The sequence below is a fragment of the Schistocerca gregaria genome, chromosome X (assembly GCF_023897955.1).
Source record: "Schistocerca gregaria isolate iqSchGreg1 chromosome X, iqSchGreg1.2, whole genome shotgun sequence".
NCBI lineage: Eukaryota > Metazoa > Arthropoda > Insecta > Orthoptera > Acrididae > Schistocerca > Schistocerca gregaria.
The window spans coordinates 654681753-654695898 of NC_064931.1; the positions used below are offsets into that span (position 1 = coordinate 654681753).

The 14146-nt window shown below is 45.5% G+C and overlaps 1 protein-coding gene across 2 annotated transcripts in view; it reads right to left on the bottom strand.

Annotated features, from left to right (window-relative positions):
• The window catches only part of LOC126297689 (histidine decarboxylase), a 393180-nt gene that overhangs the window by 98962 nt on the left and 280072 nt on the right, over window positions 1-14146 (bottom strand). For both annotated transcript variants that reach the window (XM_049988805.1, XM_049988804.1), the window contains exons 9-10: window positions 13512-13674; window positions 8965-9035 (exon numbers count right to left, since the gene is read on the bottom strand). In XM_049988805.1, coding sequence (XP_049844762.1) covers window positions 8965-9035; window positions 13512-13674 — 234 coding nt within the window. The remainder of the gene's footprint in view (window positions 1-8964; window positions 9036-13511; window positions 13675-14146) is intronic.

Here is a 14146-nt window from a genome sequence, read left to right on the forward strand (position 1 = left end):
TGACTGCTCTGTAAAGTAGTGAAACTACCACTAAATGCTAAATGGTTGGACGTCCACGACTCTTCTCAGAACGTGGGGCTCGGAGGCTTGACTGCGCAGTAAAGTAGTGAAACTACCACTAAATGCTAAATGGTTGGACGTCCACGACTTCTCAGAACGTGGGGCTCGGAGGCTTGACTGCTCTGTAAAGTAGTGAAACTACCACTAAATGCTAAATGGTTGGACGTCCACGACTCTTCTCAGAACGTGGGGCTCGGAGGCTTGACTGCGCAGTAAAGTAGTGAAACTACCACTAAATGCTAAATGGTTGGACGTCCACGACTCTTCTCAGAACGTGGGGCTTGGAGGCTTGACTGCTCTGTAAAGTAGTGAAACTACCACTAAATGCTAAATGGTTGGACGTCCACGACTCTTCTCAGAACGTGGGGCTCGGAGGCTTGACTGCGCAGTAAAGTAGTGAAACTACCACTAAATGCTAAATGGTTGGACGTCCACGACATCTCAGAACGTGGGGCTCGGAGGCTTGACTGCGCGGTAAAGTAGTGAAACTACCACTAAATGCTAAATGGTTGGACGTCCACGACTCTTCTCAGAACGTGGGGGTCGGAGGCTTGACTGCGCAGTAAAGTAGTGAAACTACCACTAAATGCTAAATGGTTGGACGTCCACGACTCTTCACAGAACGTGGGGCTCGGAGGCTTGACTGCTCTGTAAAGTAGTGAAACTACCACTAAATGCTAAATGGTTGGACGTCCACGACTCTTCTCAGAACGTGGGGCTCGGAGGCTTGACTGCGCAGTAAAGTAGTGAAACTACCACTAAATGCTAAATGGTTGGACGTCCACGTCTCTTCTCAGAACGTGGGGCTCGGAGGCTTGACTGCGCAGTAAAGTAGTGAAACTACCACTAAATGCTAAATGGTTGGACGTCCACGACTTCTCAGAACGTGGGGCTCGGAGGCTTGACTGCTCTGTAAAGTAGTGAAACTACCACTAAATGCTAAATGGTTGGACGTCCACGACTCTTCTCAGAACGTGGGGCTTGGAGGCTTGACTGCGCAGTAAAGTAGTGAAACTACCACTAAATGCTAAATGGTTGAACGTCCACGACTTCTCAGAACGTGGGGCTCAGAGGCTTGACTGCTCTGTAAAGTAGTGAAACTACCACTAAATGCTAAATGGTTGGACGTCCACGACTCTTCTCAGAACGTGGGGCTCGGAGGCTTGACTGCGCAGTAAAGTAGTGAAACTACCACTAAATGCAAAATGGTTGGACGTCCACGACTTCTCAGAACGTGGGGCTCGGAGGCTTGACTGCTCTGTAAAGTAGTGAAACTACCACTAAATGCTAAATGGTTGGACGTCCACGACTCTTCTCAGAACGTGGGGCTCGGAGGCTTGACTGCGCAGTAAAGTAGTGAAACTACCACTAAATACTAAATGGTTGGACGTCCACGACTCTTCTCAGAACGTGGGGCTCGGAGGCTTGACTGCGCAGTAAAGTAGTGAAACTACCACTAAATGCTAAATGGTTGGACGTCCACGACTTCTCAGAACGTGGGGCTCGGAGGCTTGACTGCTCTGTAAAGTAGTGAAACTACCACTAAATGCTAAATGGTTGGACGTCCACGACTTCTCAGAACGTGGAGCTCGGAGGCTTGACTGCTCTGTAAAGTAGTGAAACTACCACTAAATGCTATATGGTTGGACGTCCACGACTCCTCTCAGAACGTGGGGCTCGGAGGCTTGACTGCGCAGTAAAGTAGTGAAACTACCACTAAATGCTAAATGGTTGGACGTCCACGACTTCTCAGAACGTGGGGCTCGGAGGCTTGACTGCTCTGTAAAGTAGTGAAACTACCACTAAATGCTAAATGGTTGGACGTCCACGACTCTTCTCAGAACGTGGGGCTCGGAGGCTTGACTGCGCAGTAAAGTAGTGAAACTACCACTAAATGCTAAATGGTTGGACGTCCACGACTTCTCAGAACGTGGGGCTCGGAGGCTTGACTGCTCTGTAAAGTAGTGAAACTACCACTAAATGCTAAATGGTTGGACGTCCACGACTCTTCTCAGAACGTGGGGCTCGGAGGCTTGACTGCGCAGTAAAGTAGTGAAACTACCACTAAATGCTAAATGGTTGGACGTCCACGACTCTTCTCAGAACGTGGGGCTTGGAGGCTTGACTGCTCTGTAAAGTAGTGAAACTACCACTAAATGCTAAATGGTTGGACGTCCACGACTCTTCTCAGAACGTGGGGCTCGGAGGCTTGACTGCGCAGTAAAGTAGTGAAACTACCACTAAATGCTAAATGGTTGGACGTCCACGACATCTCAGAACGTGGGGCTCGGAGGCTTGACTGCGCGGTAAAGTAGTGAAACTACCACTAAATGCTAAATGGTTGGACGTCCACGACTCTTCTCAGAACGTGGGGCTCGGAGGCTTGACTGCTCTGTAAAGTAGTGAAACTACCACTAAATGCTAAATGGTTGGACGTCCACGACTTCTCAGAACGTGGGGCTCGGAGGCTTGACTGCTCTGTAAAGTAGTGAAACTATCACTAAATGCTAAATGGTTGGACGTCCACGACTCTTCTCAGAACGTGGGGCTCGGAGGCTTGACTGCGCAGTAAAGTAGTGAAACTACCACTAAATGCTAAATGGTTGGATGTCCACGACTTCTCAGAACGTGGGGCTCGGAGGCTTGACTGCTCTGTAAAGTAGTGAAACTACCACTAAATGCTAAATGGTTGGACGTCCACGACTCTTCTCAGAACGTAGGGCTCGGAGGCTTGACTGCGCAGTAAAGTAGTGAAACTACCACTAAATGCTAAATGGTTGGACGTCCACGACTTCTCAGAACGTGGGGCTCGGAGGCTTGACTGCTCTGTAAAGTAGTGAAACTACCACTAAATGCTAAATGGTTGGACGTCCACGACTTCTCAGAACGTGGGGCTCGGAGGCTTGACTGCTCTGTAAAGTAGTGAAACTCCCACTAAATGCTTAATGGTTGGACGTCCACGACTCTTCTCAGAACGTGGGGCTCGGAGGCTTGACTGCGCAGTAAAGTAGTGAAACTACCACTAAATGCTAAATGGTTGGACGTCCACGACTTCTCAGAACGTGGGGCTCGGAGGCTTGACTGCTCTGTAAAGTAGTGAAACTACCACTAAATGCTAAATGGTTGGACGTCCACGACTCTTCTCAGACCGTGGGGCTCGGAGGCTTGACTGCGCATTAAAGTAGTGAAACTACCACTAAATGCTAAATGGTTGGACGTCCACGACTTCTCAGAACGTGGGGCTCGGAGGCTTGACTGCTCTGTAAAGTAGTGAAACTCCCACTAAATGCTAAATGGTTGGACGTCCACGACTCTTCTCAGAACGTGGGGCTCGGAGGCTTGACTGCGCAGTAAAGTAGTGAAACTACCACTAAATGCTAAATGGTTGGACGTCCACGACTCTTCTCAGAACGTGGGGCTCGGAGGCTTGACTGCGCAGTAAAGTAGTGAAACTACCACTAAATGCTAAATGGTTGGACGTCCACGACTTCTCAGAACGTGGGGCTCGGAGGCTTGACTGCTCTGTAAAGTAGTGAAACTACCACTAAATGCTAAATGGTTGGACGTCCACGACTTCTCAGAACGTGGAGCTCGGAGGCTTGACTGCTCTGTAAAGTAGTGAAACTACCACTAAATGCTATATGGTTGGACGTCCACGACTCCTCTCAGAACGTGGGGCTCGGAGGCTTGACTGCGCAGTAAAGTAGTGAAACTACCACTAAATGCTAAATGGTTGGACGTCCACGACTTCTCAGAACGTGGGGCTCGGAGGCTTGACTGCTCTGTAAAGTAGTGAAACTACCACTAAATGCTAAATGGTTGGACGTCCACGACTCTTCTCAGAATGTGGGGCTCGGAGGCTTGACTGCGCAGTAAAGTAGTGAAACTACCACTAAATGCTAAATGGTTGGACGTCCACGACTTCTCAGAACGTGGGGCTCGGAGGCTTGACTGCTCTGTAAAGTAGTGAAACTACCACTAAATGCTAAATGGTTGGACGTCCACGACTCTTCTCAGAACGTGGGGCTCGGAGGCTTGACTGCGCAGTAAAGTAGTGAAACTACCACTAAATGCTAAATGGTTGGACGTCCACGACTCTTCTCAGAACGTGGGGCTTGGAGGCTTGACTGCTCTGTAAAGTAGTGAAACTACCACTAAATGCTAAATGGTTGGACGTCCACGACTCTTCTCAGAACGTGGGGCTCGGAGGCTTGACTGCGCAGTAAAGTAGTGAAACTACCACTAAATGCTAAATGGTTGGACGTCCACGACATCTCAGAACGTGGGGCTCGGAGGCTTGACTGCGCGGTAAAGTAGTGAAACTACCACTAAATGCTAAATGGTTGGACGTCCACGACTCTTCTCAGAACGTGGGGCTCGGAGGCTTGACTGCTCTGTAAAGTAGTGAAACTACCACTAAATGCTAAATGGTTGGACGTCCACGACTTCTCAGAACGTGGGGCTCGGAGGCTTGACTGCTCTGTAAAGTAGTGAAACTATCACTAAATGCTAAATGGTTGGACGTCCACGACTCTTCTCAGAACGTGGGGCTCGGAGGCTTGACTGCGCAGTAAAGTAGTGAAACTACCACTAAATGCTAAATGGTTGGATGTCCACGACTTCTCAGAACGTGGGGCTCGGAGGCTTGACTGCTCTGTAAAGTAGTGAAACTACCACTAAATGCTAAATGGTTGGACGTCCACGACTCTTCTCAGAACGTAGGGCTCGGAGGCTTGACTGCGCAGTAAAGTAGTGAAACTACCACTAAATGCTAAATGGTTGGACGTCCACGACTTCTCAGAACGTGGGGCTCGGAGGCTTGACTGCTCTGTAAAGTAGTGAAACTACCACTAAATGCTAAATGGTTGGACGTCCACGACTTCTCAGAACGTGGGGCTCGGAGGCTTGACTGCTCTGTAAAGTAGTGAAACTCCCACTAAATGCTTAATGGTTGGACGTCCACGACTCTTCTCAGAACGTGGGGCTCGGAGGCTTGACTGCGCAGTAAAGTAGTGAAACTACCACTAAATGCTAAATGGTTGGACGTCCACGACTTCTCAGAACGTGGGGCTCGGAGGCTTGACTGCTCTGTAAAGTAGTGAAACTACCACTAAATGCTAAATGGTTGGACGTCCACGACTCTTCTCAGACCGTGGGGCTCGGAGGCTTGACTGCGCATTAAAGTAGTGAAACTACCACTAAATGCTAAATGGTTGGACGTCCACGACTTCTCAGAACGTGGGGCTCGGAGGCTTGACTGCTCTGTAAAGTAGTGAAACTCCCACTAAATGCTAAATGGTTGGACGTCCACGACTCTTCTCAGAACGTGGGGCTCGGAGGCTTGACTGCGCAGTAAAGTAGTGAAACTACCACTAAATGCTAAATGGTTGGACGTCCACGACTCTTCTCAGAACGCGGGGCTCGGATGCTTGACTGCTCTGTAAAGTAGTGAAACTACCACTAAATGCTAAATGGTTGGACGTCCACGACTCTTCTCAGAACGTGGGGCTCGGAGGCTTGACTGCGCAGTAAAGTAGTGAAACTACCACTAAATGCTAAATGGTTGGACGTCCACGACTCTTCTCAGAACGTGGGGCTCGGAGGCTTGACTGCGCAGTAAAGTAGTGAAACTACCACTAAATGCTAAATGGTTGGACGTCCACGACTCTTCACAGAACGTGGGGCTCGGAGGCTTGACTGCTCTGTAAAGTAGTGAAACTACCACTAAATGCTAAATGGTTGGACGTCGCACGCACAAGTGTTTCGGAACACACCGATCATCGTACATTGTTGAACATGGAGCTCCACAGCAGACCACCACAATATGTTCACATGTTGACTCAACGACATCGTCATTTACGATCGCAGTGGGCACGGGGTTCGACTGACGATCAACGGAAAAATGTCGGCTCATCGGGTGGATCACATTTTTGCTACACTGAGTCAGTGGTCGTCTCCACAAACACCGTCAGCGAGGTGAACGGCTGCTCGAAACGTGCAACGCGCATCGGCCGGAGGCTGGCGGGAGCAGTATTATGCAGTGGCAGTCATTCTCCTACCCTTGCGTGGGACAACTACGAACCACGTGCATCCCTTCATGCTTGATGTCTTCTCAGACAGCGATGTCATCTTTCAGCAACATAATCGTTCGTGTGCGAGAGTCAGAATGGTGCTACAGTGGTTTGAGGAATATTATAGCGAACTCACGTTGATGTCTCGGCGACCGAATTCGACTGATGTAAATCGTATGAGGCCCATCTGGATCGCTATCGGACACCATCATAGCGTACGCAGATCAGCGGCCCATTATTTACACGAATTACATGAAATGTGCGTTGACATCTAGTGGCACATACCGCCACAAACCTACCAACAAACTGCCAATTCCCTGATACGCAGAATCGGTGATGTATTTCGCTCTAAAGACAGACAAACAAGCTATTAAGCAAGTGGTCATAGTATTTTGGCTCAGCGGCATGTTACTTGGCAGTGAAAAGATGCGAAAGTCACTTGAGCCCTGAATTTTACACACCATTGTAATATTCATGAAAGATACGTTTCTTAGACTTGTCAATAATTTTATCGATGTGACCTGTGGTGAGGATCGATCTTTCCTGCTTGGGCAGGTAATGACGTTTTTATTTTGGTTCAAAAAATGGTTCAAGTGGCTCTGAGCACTATGCGACTTAACTTCTGAGGACATCAGTCGCCTATAACTTAGAACTAATTAAACCTAACTAACCTAAAGACATCACATACATCCATGCCCGAGGCAGGATTCGAACCTACGACCGTAGCGGTCGCTCGGTTCCAGACTGTAGCGCCCAGAACCGCACGGCCACTCCGGCCGGCGATTTTGTTTTGCATAACATATATTTATCCGTCGAAATGTTGGAACACGTGAGGCAATACTGACCTTACGACTTATCTTAGAAGAAAGATTAAGAAAAGGCAAACCTACGTTTCTAGCATTTGTAGACTTAGATAAAGCTTTTGACAATGTCGACTGGAATACTCTTTTTCAAATTCTAAAGGTGGCAGGGGTAAAATACAGGGAGCGGAAGGCTATTTACAATTTGTACAGAAACCAGATGGCAGTCATAAGAGTCGAGGGGCATGAAAGGGAAGCAGTGGTTGGGAAAGGAGTGAGACAGAGTTGTAGCCTCTCCCCGATGTTATTCAATCTGTATATTGAGCAAGCAGTAAAGGAAACAAAAGAAAAATTTGGAGTAGGTATTAAAATTCATGGAGACGAAGTAAAAACTTTGAGGTTCGCCGATGACATTGTAATTCTGTCAGACACGGCAAAGGACTTGGAAGAGCAGTTGAACGGAATGGACAGTGTCTTGAAAGGAGGATATAAGATGAACATCAACAAAAGCAAAACGAGGATAATGGAATGCAGTCAAATTAAATCGGGTGATGCTGAGGGAATTAGATTAGGAAATGAGACACTTAAAGTAGTAAAGGAGTTTTGCTATTTAGGAAGTAAAATAACTGATGATGGTCGAAGTAGAGAGGATATAAAATGTAGACTGGCAATGGCAAGGAAAGCGTTTCTGAAGAAGAGAAATTTGTTAACATCGAATATAGATTTATGTATCAGGAAGTCGTTTCTGAAAATATTTGTTCGGAGTGTAGCCATGTATGGAAGTGAAACATGGACGATAACTAGTTTGGACAGGAAGAGAATAGAAGCTTTCGAAATGTGGTGCTACAGAAGAATACTGAAGATAAGGTGGATAGATCACGTAACTAATGAGGAGGTATTGAATAGGATTGGGGAGAAGAGAAGTTTGTGGCACAACTTGACTAGAAGAAGGGATCGGTTGGTAGGACATGTTTTGAGGCATCAAGGGATCACAAATTTAGCATTGGAGGGCAGTGTGGAGGGTAAAAATCGTAAAGGGAGACCGAGAGATGAGTACACTAAGCAGATTCAGAAGGATGTAGGTTGCAGTAGGTACTGGGAGATGAAGCAGCTTGCACAGGATAGAGTAGCATGGAGAGCTGCATCAAACCAGTCTCAGGACTGAAGACAACAACAACAACATATTTATCTTAGGTTTTTTTTATCGCTTTATGAGTTCTCAGAATCTCATATTGTCTGGTGTTCTATATCCATCAATTTTTTATAAGTTTTCAATTTTCTCGAAGTTTTTAGTTTTGTCGTATTTCTGTCTCTTAGTTTAGGATGATGCCTAGGATTTTAGTCAAATGTGTCTATATCTCAGTTCCTTATAAAATGTTCGTGTATCATTCTTTATTGCCCTGTGAAGAGCTGTAAGATTAGTGTTTGCGTTTGCTGTGGGGTGTTTATTTTGTTTATAGTGCGAATTGAATATGGAGTAGTGACAATCGATTTTTATGATTTCCTAAATTTAAAAAAAAAAAATGGTTCAAATGGCTCCAAGCACTATGGGACTCAACATCTGTGGTCATCAGTCCCCTAGAACTTAGAACTACTTAAACCTAACAAACCTAAGGACATTACACACATCCATGCCCGAGGCAGGATTCGAACCTGCGACCGTCGCGGTTCCAGACTGATGCGCCTAGAACCGCGCGGCCACACCGGCTGGCTCCTAAATTTTCATCCTGTTTGTTTTGTGAAGAGTAATTCATAATGAGCGCTCGTAATTTTGTATATACCAAATTGGTTTAAATTTTGTGTCGTCAACTTTATGTATCATGTTTCTTTTTGAAGTATTTTTTGTGCGAAAATTGATTTTCATTTTTGTGTTCTGGAATGCATAACCAACTTTATCTAAGAATATTGCGTGTTATAGTAGGGTCATGAGGTTTTCTATTTTTTGTAATGTTAATTATTCAATGTTGTCGTTTTTGTCCACATTTGGGGAAATTGCTGTGTCTTTCAAACGAGGCAAAAGTAGGAGTATATACCGGAATTTTCGTGTTGCAGGTAGAGCGGATCCACGTTGAAAGTGCGGTGGAGGGCGCCAGCGTCTTTCACCCTGTAACACAGGACCACAGTTCTGTCATGTTATTGCTAAATATATAGGAACAACATGGTAGGAGGTGAACAATGTAGGAGGTGAACAAGGCATGACATGGCAAAATCGTTCTTCATACGTACGAGGGTTGCCCTGGAAGTAATGCACCGCATTTTTTCTTCAACAATTCTTTATTGAACGTAATGAGAATTACACACACGAAAGAATGGTGTTTTATCCAAACACCCTATATTTCCACGTAATCTTCATCAGATTCTATGGGCTTCCTCGAGCACGAAACAAGGACGTACATGTCCTGTCGGTACCAGTCCCTATTCTGGTGGCGGAGCCAGTGCTTCATTGTGTAAATCATCTCCTCATCGTGCTTAAAATGTCAATCACGAATGGCATCCTATAATGGCCCAAACAAGACTCGCGGCAACATGTCAGGTGTGACAACCATGGATGGTCTCACCGACCGCTGCAAATCGTGGAGCTCCGCCGAACCGCCTTCTAATGACCTCACCACCCGTGCCCAGCGACTAATTGTATTTCTGTCGACAGCAAATGCTCCATAGACTTTGCACAAACGTTTGTGAATATTCCCCACGGTTTCTTTCTTTGCAGTGAGAAATTCAACGACGGCACATTGCTTGTAACGTACATCACCTACAGACGCCATTTTGAAACTGTCCTGTAGCTACGCTATCTGTCGGAAGCGACGGAAACTTCGTGCGCTCACTCAGGAGACTTCAAATAATATATACGTGACAAGAATGAGATTTTCACTCTGCAGCGGAGTGTGCGCTGATATATTATATACTTGACGTTTCGCCTTCGTAGCATTTCTTTGGGCTGAGATACAAAATGCAGTGCATTACTTTCTGGGCAACCCTCGTATATACGTTCTAGAAAATAGCAACACAACCAAGGAAATCTACTTTATAGTGCACATTATTGACATGGCAATACATAAATAATTAAGATTACATAAGCTCACATGCTGTCTAACTGTGAGAATTCAGTCTGGTGACCTGATGACTGCCTAAGCATCGCGACATGGAATAAAAGACGGACTGTGTATGTTCCTGAGAGTTCTCCTTCCACGACGTTTGAATGCGTGCTGTAGGGTCATAATGAAGACCATAACGAACAAGAGCCCGACAAATGGCGTCCCAGATATGTTCGATGGCCGAAATATGTAGGAAACGGTGCTATTTGTCGTTCTTCCAAGAAAGTTTACACATTCTCCGTCATATTTGGCAGGGCATTGCCTTGCTGAAATATGGCATGCACAGTGGGATGAGTCAGGAAAATATTTTGGGCTGTAATATCTCCCAGACATACCAGTTACTGATGAGATTGTGCTCAGCATGTAGTGCGTGTTGCATCCAATGTCACTCCTATCCATTACTTTTGGCGCCTATTTCCTATGGTGCTCAACAATACGTGCTGTCAGAATGCGGGCCCATGACATTCGCTATTCCATTGCGTTTGTGGTTCGTGAACAGCTAGAACTTATCCAGTGGCATCAGTGTTACCAACACAATACCCAACGTAAGGTGTCGAACTGTGATGCAAATCCTTCTATAGTGGAGCCAACATTATGGACGAAATTTACAGATAAATGCAATTGGTATGCAATATAACTACCATTAACTGCAAAAAAAAGAGCAAAGAAAGCGATAAACCGCTGTTCTGACCACACACGGGAAAATTGTGCCCAAACATCCGCCGTATCGTCCTCAGCCAATCTTGCGACTTCGAGAAGCAGTATGGATTGGTAGGAGTCAGTGCACCACTCTCGCGACCATTGTCGGGTTAGCAGATTTGGCGCCGTTACTACTCGGTGAAGTAGCTCCTCAGTTGGCATCACGTATCTGAGGGACCAAGGTTCAGTGCTCCCATCAAGGAAAAATCCCTAAAAATACCGGGAATCGATCCCGGGTTCCCCGCATGTCAGTATGCCGTGCTGACCACTCAGCTACGGAGGCAGACCACTGTGAAAAAAGACAATTGCATATTTTTTTCTTTGATGCTAGGACGTTTTCTTTTGTTGTTGTATGAATGACTAATTTGACCTTGGTGTCTATATACTGCGACATTTTATTTTGAGGTCACGTCCGACGAACGGTGAGAACATTTAGTATTAAAATAAAGAAAAGAGAAAATGGAGCGTCATTTCGTGCATTTATAGTAAAATATAACGGGAAAATGAATTATAATATTTGAGTCTCATGACTGCTGTCGGTTCCAACCTATCTTGTTGCCCCGACTGCCCACCACAAAACTTCTGAGCTTTTTAATTTCATTCTTTAGCGCCTTGGTCTGGACATATCCCTGTCGAGTCCTGTTTTATGCCTCATTCCATTAGAAAGAGTTAACTATTAATGAAAAGCGCTAAAATTGTATTCTGGCGGATTGATGCTGAAAATTTAGATTAACGGTATGGTTTAGATTCTCTGGGGTTCACGGAAACCATATCAAGTAAGTAACAGTATGTTTCTACAACAAGGCCATGAACAGTTTCTTTCTCCACTATTCTCCAGCGAGGCCTATTCTTTTTCTGTGACGAGTTGCTTATCCACAACATGTTAAACTCTAACAGTTTGCCTTTCTTTTAACTGTTATGAGTTTCTTCAACATTTTTGACCACAGGAGCTTGTAAGTACCAAGCTCAATTTTAGAATTCTTTCTTGTGCATGTGATGTAGCGTACCTCACCGCCATTTATCTATATGAACTGTTCCTGTACTCATAGCTTAATATTTTCTTACATTTGCTTCAAATGATGATTATACAGTATACAGCTGTCTGTCTCTCTCTCTCTCTCCTCTTTTCTCTCTCGTGTGTGTGTGTGTGTGTGTGTGTGTGTGTGTGTGTGTGTGTGTGTGTGTGTGTGTGTGTATGCATGTGTTCGCGAAATAAAGATTACCTTAGTGTAAGGTGCTTTTATGAGATAAAAAGCATTATATACATAAAACACATAGCACATTTGTAATCACAAAATATCGTACAAACAATATTCCCCAGTTATTCTGGGACAGTGGACAAGCAAGGACAGAAAGAAGAGGTACTAGAAACTGTGTGTTAGAAGAGAAGTCTGTAGTCAGACACACTGAAAGACTCACTTAGGAAAGTCACAGTTTAGCGAGGCATCTGGTAAACAATGAAGAACAGTTAATTGAATTGGAAGATGCAATGGAGGGAAAAATTTGTTATGGTAGTGGAAGATTGGAGTAGATAAGGTAGATTACTGGAAGGATGAGAGCAGCAGGTGTGTGGATATGAAAGGATAAATGCAAGATCTGAAGAGATGATTCAGAACTTGAGAAGTTTAATGACAAAATGAACTAACTAAGCATACTGGTCGATCGTGAGCTACCAACTACGACGGCTATTCGGAAAGTAAGGTCCGATCGGTCGCTAAATGGAAACCGCAAGAAAATAAAAAATGTTTTATTTGCAACAGTTTGTTACACCTTCCAGCTACAGCTCTACATAGTCGCCGCTCCCACTAAGGTACCGGGTGACTGAATAAATCATGGAATAATGTAGACAGAGAGGTACAAATTGACACACGTGCTTGGAATGACATGGGATTTTATTATAACCAAAAAAATTCAAAAGTTCAAAAAATGTCCGACAGATGGCGTTTCATCTGATCAGAATAGCAATAATTAGCATAACAAAGTAAGACAAAGCAAAGATGATGTTCTTTACAGGAAATGCTCAATATGTCCACCATCATTCCTCAACAATAGCTGTAGTCCAGGAATAATGTGAACAGCACTGTAAAGCATGTCCGGAGTTATGGTGAGGCATTGGCGTCGGTTGTCTTTCAGCATCCTTAGAGATGTCGGTCGATCACGATACACTTGCGACTTCAGGTAACCCCAAAGACAATAATCGCACGGACTGAGGTCTTGGGACCTGGGAAACCAAGCGTGACGAAAGTGGTGGTTGAGCACACGATCATCACCAAACGACGCGCGCAAGAGATCTTTCACAGTTCTAGCAATATGGGGTGGTTCTAATAAAACCCCATGTCATTCAAAGCATGAGTGTAAATTTTTACCTCTCTATCTACATTATTCCGTGGTTTATTAAGTTTTCATGTTTATACTGACTTTTTGATCACCCGGTATTTGTCGTAGCGTTGTACCAACTTTTCGATAACTTTCCCCCACTTCTCTACGCTGGTCTGCAGTTCGAAATGAAAAAAAAAGAAGGGAAGGCACCCGTACTTGGCGGGAGACACGCGACACTGCAGTTCTAAATATCTTTACGTCCTCACTGGGTACTCAGAACGGAAAAGAGGGACTTGACGCGATCGACAGGCAATGCTAGAGACATTGCTCAACACACCTGTGCACCGCTTCATCGGATTTTCACTGTCGTTTCCATTTCGCGACCTGTCGGACCTTACTTTCGGAATAGCCCTCGTACCTATAGAGGGAGACATGCTAGCTAGGAAGGAGTTGTCGTCATGGCTCACCACATGGCGGTGCAATCGAAGTGGACCATGAGCCACTTGGAAGGGTTGAAGGCGAAGGAGTGCGCGTACTGCACGCCGGCCAGCCACACGCGGAACTCCGGGCAGACGAAGGCGGCGCCCGCGTACGCCGCGTCCACATGCAGCCACAGCTCTTCCTCCTCGCCTGCGCACACACAGCCACTCTGCAATTATTTTGGACAGCATTTTATTCATAAATTTTACATTTCATTTCGGACCCTGAAGCTACCAGAAGTAATTCGCTCCCTTAAGCAGCACTGTAGAACACAACAGTAATGAGTGAGAAACTGTTTCCCACGCGGGCTTCCGTAACGGATGAACTACATGGCGCGGTAGTGAGTTAGTGAAATGAAGAGATGTAAACGAGCCACGCCAAAAATTCTTCCAAGCGATCTGTTCAAATTTGTGTAAAATCTTATGGGATTTAACTGCTAAGGTCCTCAGTCCCTAAGCTGACACACTACTTTAACCTAAATTATCCTAATGACAAACACACACACCATGCCCGAGGGAGGACTCGAACCTCTGCCGGGACCAGCCTCACAGTCCATGACAGCAGTGCTCAAGACCGCTCGGTTAATCCCGCGCGGCGCCAAGCGATCTATACGTCCGGAAAC